At 44.8% G+C, this 13,660-nt stretch overlaps 1 protein-coding gene across 1 annotated transcript; it reads right to left on the minus strand.

Annotated features, from left to right (window-relative positions):
• Positions 1-784: 784 nt before the first annotated feature.
• Positions 785-12,760, minus strand: MYMK (myomaker, myoblast fusion factor). Its single transcript, XM_029614591.1, has 5 exons — positions 12,504-12,760; positions 9,588-9,702; positions 7,633-7,781; positions 4,716-4,832; positions 785-3,007 (listed from the first exon to the last, which is right to left on the minus strand). The coding sequence occupies exons 1-5, from the start codon at positions 12,636-12,638 to the stop codon at positions 2,861-2,863; spliced, it is 663 nt and encodes a 220-aa protein (XP_029470451.1). The 5' UTR covers positions 12,639-12,760; the 3' UTR covers positions 785-2,860.
• Between the last annotated feature and the right edge of the window lie 900 nt (positions 12,761-13,660).

A 13,660-nucleotide genomic window follows, 5' to 3' on the forward strand; every position in this document is an offset into this window, starting at 1 on the left:
AGTTCCAGCTATGAATAATCTTGCACTGCTGCTCTTGGTGCTGTACCTGTCCTATGGTGGGGCAGTGTGAATTTCGCATATAACGGGAGCTTGCACCACTCCTGCTGCACATGCTACACCTGTTCTGTGAATAAGTTAAGAAATTACTTTTCTAGAACTGACACTGGCATCTTTCAGCCATACTAATAATCTTATTCAAAACATCCACATTTTTTTTTTGTAAATAAAGAACTAAACTGCATATTAAAACTTTCTACTATCCGCTGCTATGTTTTGCAAACTATGTTTTCTGCCCAGTCTCATTGCAGTAGCTGCCCCTGGGGGTAGGGGGAAGAGGGAGGGATATGCAGACATCGTGCAATGGGTGAGATGTTCCAGTTTGTGGCCTCCTAGTGAAGACTGATGATATGTTGGTTGGCTCAGAGTAGGATGAGGTTGGATGGTCATTTTCAGTGAAGGCTCTTGGCACTGCAGGCCAGGTAGGGGCTGGTTCCGGTAGCGCTGGTAGCCCAAAGGAGCAGGAAGAAGAAACTATCAAGCCAAAAAGCCTCTCTGCCCCCAAACAATATGGTTACTTTTCTCAGGCTTGAAGGTCTGCTTGATATTGATTTAAAGGCTTTTACCCATTTTGTGTCAATGGGAAAAGTCTTTAATAAATCAGATCCTTAAGGTAGTTAAACAAATTTGCTGAGGATTCCAGAGCTTTGACATACAGCCTTTACCCACTAACTGCACAAAGATACAATCTGATGCAATTCCCAAGAAAATCATTTATTCCCAGGATACTGCTGGTGGCTTGAGCAGGAATGTCGGCAAGAGACAACTTCAAAACAAGGGAAAACTTATAATGCAGAGTGCCTTCTAAATACATTCAGGACCCTGAAAGATTAATGCAAGTCAAATTTGCTGTACACTCTGTTTTACAACATATAAAAACATAAATATTTTCTGTTACATTTGCGTGCACACAGCAAAACCATAATGTGCAAGAGGGCTGGTGGGATTAGCATACAGGCAGGAGAGGTACTCCTATTTTACAGAACTTGATGGCATGGTCCCTTCTCTCATTTGAGAAACTTGTGACTTGGCTAGTTCAAGTTTCCAGTGTCGATTTCCAATTTGACAGTCCCACACAAAGGAATTTAGGGACATACGTGGCCATGATTGATGCTTTAGGATTATACCCATGATTGGGAAAGCTGGTTAAGCACAGCATATTGGTGGTAGTGGGATACCGTCCAGCAAAACTAGAGAGACTCGGGGGGGGGTCAGATGTCCAGGCAACAGCCGGGGTAGTATTGATGGCTATTGGGGCTAGACATGGGACGGGAGGGGTGCTGGTTGTGAACTAAACAGGGAATCTTTTTTGCTCAGCTACCCAAGATGGCAGAGTTCCAAGGAGAAAGATGGATAAAGAGTGATACATAAACAGTCATGCTCTATGACTTGCAGCTGGGTTGTATCCTTAGTAGTGTGGATAGCGATTACAGGGCCGAGTGGATGGGTCTGTTGGTCTTTTTCTGCCACCATCTACCATGTTACTATGCTGATTCAGAGTTCTTTTGGCACTAGACTGAATACAGGGCGGAGAAAGTAAAGGGGAGCTGTGCTTGGATGGCTGAGCACAATGCAAAAGCAACCCCATATCACCAAAGGCAGGTCAACCCAGCCCTGGCTTCACCCCATTGCCTCTAGGGACTTGTAGTTCCAGTTTCTTAAGAACTATAACTCCATAGACACAATGGACTGGATCAGCAGCCCTCTCTTTTGATCTGGAGATACAGGTGCAACCTAAGTTTGAATCCCCCTCTGCTGCTGGTGGGCAGTCATTTTCCTTCTCCGGGCCTCTGATTGCTCAGCTCCCCTTGTATGATAATTGTAGCAAACTGGTTCCCCCTCTCCTTTAGAAGCTGTTATGCAATCTTGATTTCAGACCTTCCATCTCAGAGGTGGCTGTGCAGCCTTGTTCCTGAAGTACTGAACTGCAAAGTGCCTTTGAATCCTGTTTGAGCGCCTTTGAATGTTGTACGAGGAGTTGGCTGCATCTGGCAGACACATGTCCATGGAAGCTTCTGTTTTTCTCATCGGAGATTGTGATTGAGTTGGAGGCTGTGCAAACGCCCCTCACATAATTGATTTTACAGCTCAGACTGGAGAGAATTGCATTGCCAGTAGTGTCCATTGCCACAAGAGCACAAATACCACTTTACTGTAACTCAGATTTGGATTGTTTTTTAATTTTAATTATTCGCCTTTCCAAATGTGAGCTCAAGGTGAGTTACATTTTAGGTACAGTAAGTAGATCCCTGCCTTGGAGGATTTACAATCTAAATCTGTACCCGAGGCAATGGTGGGTGATGTGACTGGCCCAAGCTCACAAGGAACATCAGTGGGAGGAGCAGGATATATCCCATTCCATGAAGAACGGCGCATCAGGTACTAGCGTTTATAACAGAGTTTCAAACCATTACCAAACATGTATTATCTGTATCACTGCCAGGGGAGCATAGAATTAGCAGATGTCTTCTCAGAGCCCAGCCAGTGGGATGTCTTGTGTGTAAAGTCTGTCCTAGAATTTGGCTTTACCCTAGATCAGAGTTAGGAATTGGGAGTTGATTCAGTAAATTTGTGTAACCTTTTAGAAATGTCTTGTGTTTTCATTGTCGTTCACGCTTCCCCCCTCCTCCTGCTTCCATCCCCTTAATGTGTGCATGTTACAGAGTACCCCAGAGTCCCTTTAAGCTCCAGGCACCGTGGCTAGAACTTAGGATGTCCACAGCAGGAGACCACACCACGTGGCAGCAGAGGGCAGAAGGACTCATCACTGAGCCACAGCAGCAGCAGGAGACAGGAGAAGTCATCACACACAGCAGCAGAGGGTTGAGCAGTCCAGCTTGGCAGGATTTCCTCCCTTTCCTGCCTTTTTGTTGATTTTTGGGAGCAGCAGGACAAAGGACATGGCCAGGGCACAGTGGTAAAAGCTGTGCACGTATGTGTAATCCCATTCCTACAGAGAAGAGAGAGATCGTGAGAGGAGTCTCAGGTTCTGCAGCTCACGCCTTAAGTGCATCTTAACAACTTTTGAGCACTGTTCCTTCAGGGCAGAGTTCTAACTCTTATCGGTTTGGGACTTGCTCAAGAACTGGGGCAAACCCACTGGAACCATTGCAAAACCCCGTTACCCCTGGCTGGAAGTATTTGCGCCCCTTTATAATGCTGCACGCTCAATGCCTGTCCAGTTGAAACTCTCGGCACACAGTGATCCGCCTGCTGGCGGGTCTTGCTCTTGATTTTCCTACAGGTACTTTAGCTAGTGACCCATCTACAGCTCCTCTATGGCCCACAGCACGTTTAGCTCCAACCAGCCAAGAGGATCATGAGCAAAGATCAATTCTTCTACTTGGTAATCCACATTACTATCTCTCACCCACTAACCAAGCCCAGTCCCTTTTATTCAGGTCCCCTACCAAGGCACTTGGGGGGGGGGGTGGAATATATAATTCTTAATTTCTTTTTTTGGCTAATTGAATTACAAGTTCCTCAATGCTCTGCATTGGAAGCCAAAAACCCCAAGGCTGTGACAAAAATGCCCCAAGGCTCCTGGAGTGTTTGGATCAGCTTACACTGCAGCCAGCATGGGATGTCCCCGCCCCCGCCGCAGTGGGAGAAGAGAGCCAAACCTCTCCAGCCCAAGTTCCCCTTGCACGGTGTAATGTAGGGCTCCCAACAAACTCCGCCTTATAAGGGACAGGCTGGGTCAGTCCCACTTCATCCGTGGACTTCTAATACCCATTTCTCTATTTAAAAAAAAAAAAAAAGCAGGAATACAAGTTCATAGATGGTGCGGGGTAAAACCAGGCATTGTTCAGCCTGTCTCTGACATGGAGCTTGTTGACATCTCTAGATACCACCGGCACAGCTTCAATCCCCCCCCCCCCCCCTTCTGACCATCAGATGGGAGCTGTGCCCTCCTGTCACTTCCCACACAGTCACAGCCACCGCCGCCTGGCATCTGGGAAAGAGGAAAGGCCGATGTTCCCAGATTGCAGCAAAACACTGAGTAGGTCACCTTCTTGTTCCTGGCATGACCTCATCTGCCAGCCTTGGTCTCCCAAGGAGCCTCCCTGTCTCCCCAGTACAATGATGTTGCCTCATTAGGATTCGCTCTGCTCTCCCTCTGTCCCCTTCCCTTCCTGCACGTCTCGCCGTCTGCAGTGCCAAAGGCCCGGGACTTGGGGCACTGCCTGAGCACTTGTGTGATGCTTTCTGCCTTGCAGCTTAAAAATAATTGGCTATGCCAAGAAACCAAGACACAAGGCTTTCCCTTCACCTTCGTGTCAGCTTGTCAAGGAAAATTCAGGGGGAAAAGTGAGAGAAGCTGCTATTTTCCCAGTTCCCAGGGACCCTGTTTCTTGAATGAGCACAAGAATAGAAACAGGCATGTATAGGTGCATGGCAGTGTTTGTGTGCACATTCATTTCTGTGGTGTTTGTGGCCAGATGTAAGGGTTGGGCAAAAAAATGTACTGCAGCTAGAAGGATCGTTTGATTGCACAGTTTAGGAATTGCACATCTATTGCCTACGGATTTCCTGCAACTTCTGGAAGGGGGAAGCATTGCCCGCAAAACCTTGTGAATCTGTTGCTGTGAAATCTTGCTTTCTAGCACATGTGCTCAGTGCACAGCCAGAGGAGATGGCAGGTCGCTTTTCAGTACCTCAAAAAAGAAGCGAAGCATCAGTGCCAAAGCTCCGAAGCAGAAGCCTGGGCCAATCTGCTGGGTGTAGACGCTCTTCTCAGGATACAGGCCTCGCTTCTCTTTCATTTTGGTGAGCTAGGAAGAGAGAACAGACAGGGGAACTACGGTTTGCATCCCAAGCTATTCCAGGGATACAAACAAGGTAATGTAAAGCAGTCCAGATCTCCTCCTGCCTGTTTCCTTCACTAACCTAATGCAGAAACATTCTAAATGAAGCCTGCAAGGAGAAAGAAGGGTAATATTTATTTATACAGTGGCTTTCATTGAAACAGGACTGCAAATTAACCTGGACAATAACTTGGTAGTTACATGATCAAAGCAATTCAAGGAAAAGGGTGGTTATGCACACAGACTTTCACACTCCATGAGAACTCTTACCGTGAAAAGAGTTTTCTGCCTCCGCCTAATTTCAGGTGGAAAAGTGAAGAGACAGGAAGAGCAGATAACTGAATTAAGGTTATATAGAATCAGTGGATCCCGGAGGTTACTCCCAGGCTCGGGCTTCCTAAACCTATCCTATTTACCCCAGAGTTGGCTGGGTTTTCAGGATATCCAGAATGAAAATGCATGAGAATTGTATATACTGGGTCTCCAATGTATGCACATCTTACATGTATATTCATTGTAGAAAGCCTGAAAACCCAAGATTGTGGATTTTCCAGATCAGGTTTGGGAAGACCTGCCCTAGGGGTCAGCTGCAGTGGGCTATCACAGAGGTGGCCAACCCGGGTGCTCAAGAGTCACAAACAGACCTGGTTTTCAAAATATCCACAATGAATATGCATGAGATAGATTTGCATGCACCGCCTACATCATTTGCAAATCTATCTCATGCATATTCATTGTGGATATCCTGGAAACCAGACCTGTTTGTGGCTCTTGAGGACCAGAATTGAACAGCCCTGTGACAGCCCATTGCAGCAGACACCTATGGCAGAGTTCTATGTACTGTTTCCGTTGTTAGCAAATATAACTCATGCACATTCATTGTGGATATCCTGAAAACTAGGCCTGTTTCTGGCTCTTGAGGGCCACCCCTGGGCTATCAGGCATCCTCTGCACTGACTGTGAAATTGGACAGGCCCTGTGGAAGTGGAGGATATGTGTGCCAATGGAGAGTGAGATTCAGATCCAAATCTGCTAATCTTATACAGCAAAGCTTGGATTCATTCCACCCCCCCTAAAAACAAATCATGCACCTTACCTTTATTTTCCCCAATGCAGACAGTATAAACTAAGGAAATGCAAGTTGCTACCAGTTGTTGCAAGTGTTCTGGTGCAGTGGAAATGGATAGCAATTAAAGGAACTGGATTTGGATTTTTTTTGGGATTTAATTACTCGCATTTCCGAATCCAAGCTCAAGGTGTTAATGTACTTTCAGCTGCTGAAAAAAGGAGCATTCCTGGGGTTGAGGGGTGCATGTATATGTCATTTCCTCCCCCCTCATTTTTAAGGGGGCCCTTATACTAGTAAGTTGTAGTGATTTGTTCATCTCCCCTAAGGTTTGAGCGCTGATTGCTCTGGAGTTGATCTCCTCTTCAGTAGTTTGGTTCTGGCCTCTCTTCTGCTTCCAGGGTTTGGGTGCTAACTGTTTCTATGAGATATTGAACACAGTGTCAGATGCTGGTGCGGTGGCATGATGCCACTGAGGGCAGGCCTAGCTGCGCCCCTTTTAAATGCCAAGAAAGTTCTCTTTCAAAGATCGGCTTTCACCTTTGGGACTTTGCTCTGACTCACTGGCCAGCCTTGAGGAGTGCCTGCCGGCTGAGTCAACAGCCGATGAGCTGCAGAATGAGGGAACACGGCATGGGAGGAATGACTAAGAAGAGAAGATCTTCTGGGGAGGGAGCAGGGGGTGAAAAGAGACCAGCTGAGTTTACTAAAAGGGTATCCATGTGCGGGGGCCTGGTTTGGTTGAGTGAATTTGGCAATCTTTGACATGTAGTGAGGCGTCCTAGGAATGCAAGGGTTTTGAGGATTCTGTAGGGCTCATGGATGGTTTTCCAGCTGCGGATAAAACTCTTCTGCAAACTCCAGACCTAATGATGAACTATGAACCCCCAGAATCAGTCTGGTTTGGGAAGGATTTTTCCCTTGTACTGAGAATGTAGGAAGGAACTTTCAGAAATCAAATGGAAACACCTAGCACGCTCCCTATTCTCGACCAGCGCACCACGATTTTTCATGTCTCTCTTAAAAGAGCAAACGCAAAATGAGTCTCCGCCTCCTTGGCTTCTCACCCTTGCCCACTCCACCCACTTGTTGCAAGTAAGGAACTGCTGTAAAAAAAATAAAATAAAAGGGGGGGTTTCTCCTCGTGGCCCACATCCTCCTCCTACAAAAGTAGGGATCCACTGTAACAAATCCTTGCTAGAATTATAAGATCTACAGGAATAACTTTTTTCTTTTTTTTTTTTAATAATTATTACAGAGGTAATTCTCAGATAAAATTACACAGAAACCACTTCCATCCAGCAATCCCTGAGCGCTACTTAACACAAATAACGTCCTGGGGATGGCACTATGCAAGTTTCCAGTTGGGAGAAAAATTGGGACATGAAGGGGAGTGGGGGGGAGTGGGGGGTTTGTTCATTAAAATGTCTCTACAGTTTATGCTAGAAGGTTCTGGAATACCTCACTACCAGATTTAAACCAAAGCATCTTACTAGGAAACTGGAGAGATTTTTGACAGCTGGTAATGTTAGTGATACACCTTTCATGCAATGGTATCGAAAAGGGCTTTCTGTGACATCTGAACCTAGAGGGCAGGCCTCTCTTCTCTCCAAAACGGAGCGTTATGTAATTGATTGATCGCTAAATGACCTGCATATGCCAAGAAGCAATGTCTGGAACAGGGGAGTGGGTCCTACTTACCCATTTCACGGTTATTATGAGCACTGCAGTTCCGATGGGTCCTGAATAGACTCCATAGCCCCAGCGGTCCTGATATATGCGCACTGCAATGGTGAGCACACCAAACATCACAAAGGTGGATCTTTTGGGCTCATCGAACTCTGCCAGTGCTGTAGGACAAGAGATAAGTGTGAGGATAAATGCCCTATTATACAGCTCCACCCCTACTCTATATCTATAGGTGTGGTTGCTCACACTTAGACAAAAATGGTGTGGTGTGCCACATGTTTATGTACATTGGAGTGGTCTTGCAGTTTGGAAATGTAAGAGATTTCACTCACACTTCTTTCATGTCAGAAGTGGGATATCTACTTTTTTGTTTTTAAATGTTTCCTCCCAAAAATAATGCACCATTTTTTTGGCCTGGCAATTTCCTCCTCCTCATTTGGGCTTCCATCTCAATCAGAGCCAGCCTCTAGTGGGCTCACATGCCTTAATTCACAGCTATCTGAGGTATTACCCCTTCCCTTTGTATCCCCCTCCCAACACAGCACAATCATTGTGGCGACAAATTGTAGCTCCCTCTGCAGTTCAGCTAATGTGAACCCTGTGACTAGCAGGCCGATACAGTAAAGTTCGCAGGAGAGCGGGCAAGCGCCCGCTCTCCTGGCGCACGCACAGGCCAGTGTCCTCTGCGCACGATTCAGTAAAACAAAATATTTAAATTAGGGCCCGTGGTAAAAAGAGGCGCTAGGGACACTAGCGCGTACCTAGCGCCTCGTTTTGGACAGGAGCGGCGGCTGTCAGCAGGTTTGACAGCCGACGTTCAATTTTGCCGGAGTCGGTTCTCGAGCCCGCTGACAGCTATGGGTTCGGGAACGGACACCGGCAAAATTGAGCATCTGGTTTTCAACCCGCGAGCCGCTGGCTGATTTTAAATTTTTTTTTAAAATTTTTAGCTTTTTCTAACTTTTGGGACCTCTGACTTAATATCGCCATGATATTAAGTCGGAGGGTGCACAGAAAAGCAGTTTTTACTGCTTTTCTGTGCACTTCCCCGGCGCCGGCAGAAATTAACGCCTACCTTTGGGTAGGCGCTAATTTCTGAAAGTAAAATGTGCGGCTTGGCTGCACATTTTACTTACTGTACCACGTGGGAATGACTAAAAGGGCCATCAACATGCATTTGCATGTTGCGAGCGCTATTAGTCTCGGGGGGGGGGGGGGGGTTGGATGTGCGTTTTCGACACGCTATTACCCCTTACTGAATAAGGGATAAAGCTAGCGCGTCAAAAACGTGCGTCCAAATGCTGGTTAACAGTGCGCTCCACCGGACACCTTCTCCTCAGGGATTATAAACTCTGCCTCTGCAGCAGCCCCAGTCCTGGCCGGCTCAGAGAGCAGAAGCTAGGCCTGGGATTTGAAATTGTGTCCTCTGCGTGGCACTGCTAGCCAGTAACCAGGCTAGCAGTGCCTGGTTACTGGCTAGCCTGGTTACTGGCTAGCCAGTAACCAGGCTAGCCAGTAACCAGGCACTGCTCCACTGGAGTGTCTTGTTCTAGCAGGAAGCAGGCCCAACCTCACTCAGTTTCAGAAATCTTCCAAGAAGTGGGAGGTAAGCAGAGCTCCCAACTCTCCCCCTCTGGGAGAGAGGAGGGGGTGCTGTGGCCAAAAAATGTTAATATTTCTCACTTTCATGCTTTAAAAAAACACATTCACTGACTCAGATGCATTGTACTTAGAGATTAAGATGTCACTCGCCATTGTCTTCTCCTGAAAACTCTTATTTAGAAGCCTTCAGATGCTTGCATGCAAAGACAGTAGCCGTGCATAAAGAAATACTTCGTAAACATGGACTCTAAATAACTGATGTTAATAATGAAAAATTCACATAAGTGCATTTAAAAAAGAGAGAAAGGGACAGAAAAAAATGCAATTAGTTTTTGAAGCCATGGTGGAGGCGAAAGCCTGCTTACCCATCAGTGAGACCCACATAGACAAGGCGGTCCCGTAGATACTGAAATATTCCAGGATGTCATACCTCATGAAACACAGCACGGCTAAGCCAGGACCATCGCAGGCATGATAGAACTATGCAGGAGAAAGGACGCTGTTACCATACTGCACAGTATAGATAATCCTATGCCCTTTCAAAGTGAGATGATGGATAGCACCTTGGCTGAGGATTCAGGTTCAGACCTGTGGATTCTGAGATTCCACAGCCTCTCAGGTTCCAGTCCCAGCTCTACTATGTGACCCTTAACATCCTTGTGCTCAGTCTCATATTGTACTTTTTTTTTTACCCTTTCACTTTGATTCTAAGCTTTATGTGGAAAAAAACATTCATTTATTTGTTTAACAGATTTATATACCATAGTAGGTAAATACAGTAAAAGTGATTTACAATCAACATACAAATCCTAAAAAAAAATAATTAAAAATAAGCATAGCACATACAACAAAATTGAAAAATGAATAAAAAAATACAAAAATAAAAATGTTGCAAATACTCATAAAAAAAAAAAAAAGCCCTATTGGAGGAGAAAGGTGGGTGGGGAGTCCTCATCAGACCTTCATCTTTTAGATATTCCTTATGCACTGACTCTAATAATAATTATTGTTCTGTGACAGTGGAGGGAGCCATAGGAGTATTTTCCAGGAGTGGGTGTTCTATGGATTGTGATTTGAGATCTGATTTTATTGATCTGAGGGAAAAATAACTAAGTCCCTTGTAAGCTCTTTGTGGCCATTTAGATTATGACAGAGTGTTGTGGTTAGGTGGGTGCTGGAGGGAATTAAGCTAGGATCTGGTATACTCTTCTACCCAGGATGGGGGGAGTCCAAAGAAGAAAGATAAAAAAGATTATCCTGAATAAGAAAAAATCTTGCAGGTGATCTCAGGCTCTGAGCAGCAGTTGGGATGTATTTTTAGCAGTGTATGGACAGGATACCTGGGCAGAATGAATGGGCTGGATGGTCTTTCTGCCATCGATTGCTATATAACTCAGCTCATATCCAGCTGTCCAGACTGAGGAGAGTTTTGTGGTGTCCCATGGGTTCGAGTTAGTTGCTGCAGCTGCCATGACACAGCTGATTTCCACATGCTTCACTCCTCAGGCCCTCTGTCCTCTCTTCTCCTAGATAGACCAGAGACTGGGCAGCAACACCTGTTCTTGTATGTTACATTTTTTGCAGTTTTTAAAGCATACATTAAAAAGAAAAAAAAAACCTTATATTTGACAGACGTAGGTAAACAAACGTGGAATGGACCCAGAGGCAGAGAATCTGACGCATGTTGCCCAATGTAATAAGGTGTGCTAGGCTGCACGCATTTTTGTGTCTAGGACTGTACTGTAAATGTAGCATGGAGTTTACGCACAACCCTGAGTAAAAATGTGTGCATATATTAGTGCTTCTCCATCAAATCCAATGCTAATCAAGGCATTAACTATTATTACCCAATACAGAGAGGCATATAGACTTTACTCATGCACCACTAGAAATTTAACTCCTAATCAGGGGTCAAATAAAGTTTCTGGGGCTAATGTTAGATTAGAGGACTGAACCTAGACTTTTTGGTGACAGGGTCCTGTACTCAGCATTTATGCACATAAAACATGAGTTTTGTGCATACAACTTTGTGCGCACAAGTTGGCTCATAAATTCTTAGGTGCACAATTTATGCTTTTAACTCATGTTTTGTGCAAAGAGCACAAACTTTATGTGCACTAATCATGTTTTCTGCAATAACAATACAAGCCATATTTTATGCACACTAAGCACATTTCTGTGCATATATTTTTAGCATACTTTTTTTATTTCCTGATGCATTAGCATACTAATCACTTACTGTACCATATGTTAACTCTTATATTAGAGCATAAATAAAGAAAATTTGCACTGAACTTCAGTGCACATGTTTTACTCACATTTTATTACACTGAGCCTGAAAAGAAGAGATACAGATACAGACGGATCAAGAGGCACTCCCAGCTAACGGGGAGCCAGAGAATTTCAGCCTGGTTTGAGTTTGATGGCATTTTCTAATTTTCTTCAGATTTGCTGGGGAGATTCCATATAGATTTGCCAGCTCGCAGAAATCCACCTTAGCTCTACCCACTGAGGATGGACATGAACTGGCAAATCTATTTGAAATTGGGTATGGATTTGCAGAAATCTACATTGGGAGTTTTACAAAAAATAAGTTCAACCTATTTTGACAATCCTGCAAAATCCTTACAGATTGGTGGATTTAGTTTTGTGAACCTTTGCACAGCTCTAGACTGCTACCACTGATAGATTTTGACCCAAGTCCTTAGTAATTCCTAATGGGTTTCTCCCCTAGTGAATAAGACCTGTCCAATCTTCCATCCTATCTGCATTCCCTACCTTTTGAGCATATTTTTTTTTTCATCCATCCAAAGATTTTCCTGAAAAACATTTTGAAGATAACCAAGTCTGAGTGCATTAAGGGTGTAGTCTGGTACTGCTATGCTACAAGTGACTAGACGGGGTGTTTCATTCAACTGCGCCTCTGGCATTTCCACCTAGCAAACACAGTCCATTCAGCCACCTGGCACCAAAGGAACCCGTACTCTGAAACTACAGAGAAAATGCTTTTCTTTTCTTTTTAATATATTGTCAATTGTTCAGATGATATGGGGGGGAGGGAGATGGGGCAAAAAAAAAAAAAAAAAAGTAAATGTATTGTCAAAATTTGGAATGAAAATGCTAATAATATCTTACTTATTTAACAATACATAAATCTTACTCTGATTGCCCTTTAACAATGACTGTAAGCCTTTGCATTTACTTGTAAATTGATAGCTAAGCATGCGCTCGGTTGGTGTTGATTTTCCTCATTGGCAGGAAAAGAATAGGGGAGCTCTTACCGCAATGAAGAACATAGCAAAAAAGTAGACCATGGCTTCCATGTGGAATTTCCTCTTGGCTGCAATGCTGATGGTGGGAAGGAAAGCCAAGCTGCTAATAGTTGGTAGAAGGAGCTTGGCCACAATTGAGCCCATGGGATTAATAGAAGAGCAAGAACCGGAAAATGGTTAAAAGCAATCAAGAAAAATAAGCACAACAAAAAAAAAGAGAATAGAAGGCGATCTCTCGAGTCAGGTCTGACCGTGCTGGACCAGTGGCGGCTCAGTCACAGCTGTGGCAAACGGTCTTTAAATGTTAAGTGTCTAAGACTGGGCTCATTGTATGTGATGTCACTGGAGGACAACAGCTGCCCTGCCTCAGATCATAAGATCGCACAACAGCTGATTGCAGCCCTTTAAAGTTTAAAGGGTCGACACTTGTTTTCTCTACTAATGCCCATTTAGGATTTCCATGGTCTCTGTGCACTGCAGGACATACAGTGCTGAGCATGCCCAGTTCTGTCAATGCACCTCAGTCCTGCCATGCAGCAGCAGCCTCTCCTATCCCACCACTAAATCCCTCACACAGCTCTGCCAATTCACCTTAATCCTGACGTCCACAGCCCCTGCTACTATTCCAGTAGTGTCTTGACCTCTTCTGAATAGACTGCTTATCCTGTTACATTTGTAGTGATCCTGTGAATTAGGCAAATAGCTTCTTTGAGTGAGTAGAGTCCAGCCAACTCATTTCATTTGTTGATGCAGTCGGTTTTTTGAGAGAAAAAGTGGATATTCACATCTCGGAGCTTAATTTGCTTATCATGCACACTTAACAGCTCCACTGTAACTGACGTATGAAGACATGCTTCCCCATCTCCCCATGTTCCCATTTATAACTGTAGCTAAGTGTCTCTTACCAGCAGTCTTTCCCAGCACTGTTTTGCTGAGTGACCCTAGGTTCTTTGGGACTCGTAAGGAAGTTACTGGATTTGACTCCAGGACATGGATTCTGCATAGTTGAAGCTTTAGCGATGCCCACACAGGCTCCTTTCTGGACATGATTACAGATGAACATTGGATGAAAGGGACTTCTCCGGGGATCCGAATCTTTCAGGATTTTCTGCCTCTAGCCTGGGTCATCCATAGAGATCACCACTGTCAGTGTTGCCTGAGACTCC

This window comes from Rhinatrema bivittatum, chromosome 8 (genome assembly GCF_901001135.1).
Source record: "Rhinatrema bivittatum chromosome 8, aRhiBiv1.1, whole genome shotgun sequence".
Taxonomy (NCBI): domain Eukaryota; kingdom Metazoa; phylum Chordata; class Amphibia; order Gymnophiona; family Rhinatrematidae; genus Rhinatrema; species Rhinatrema bivittatum.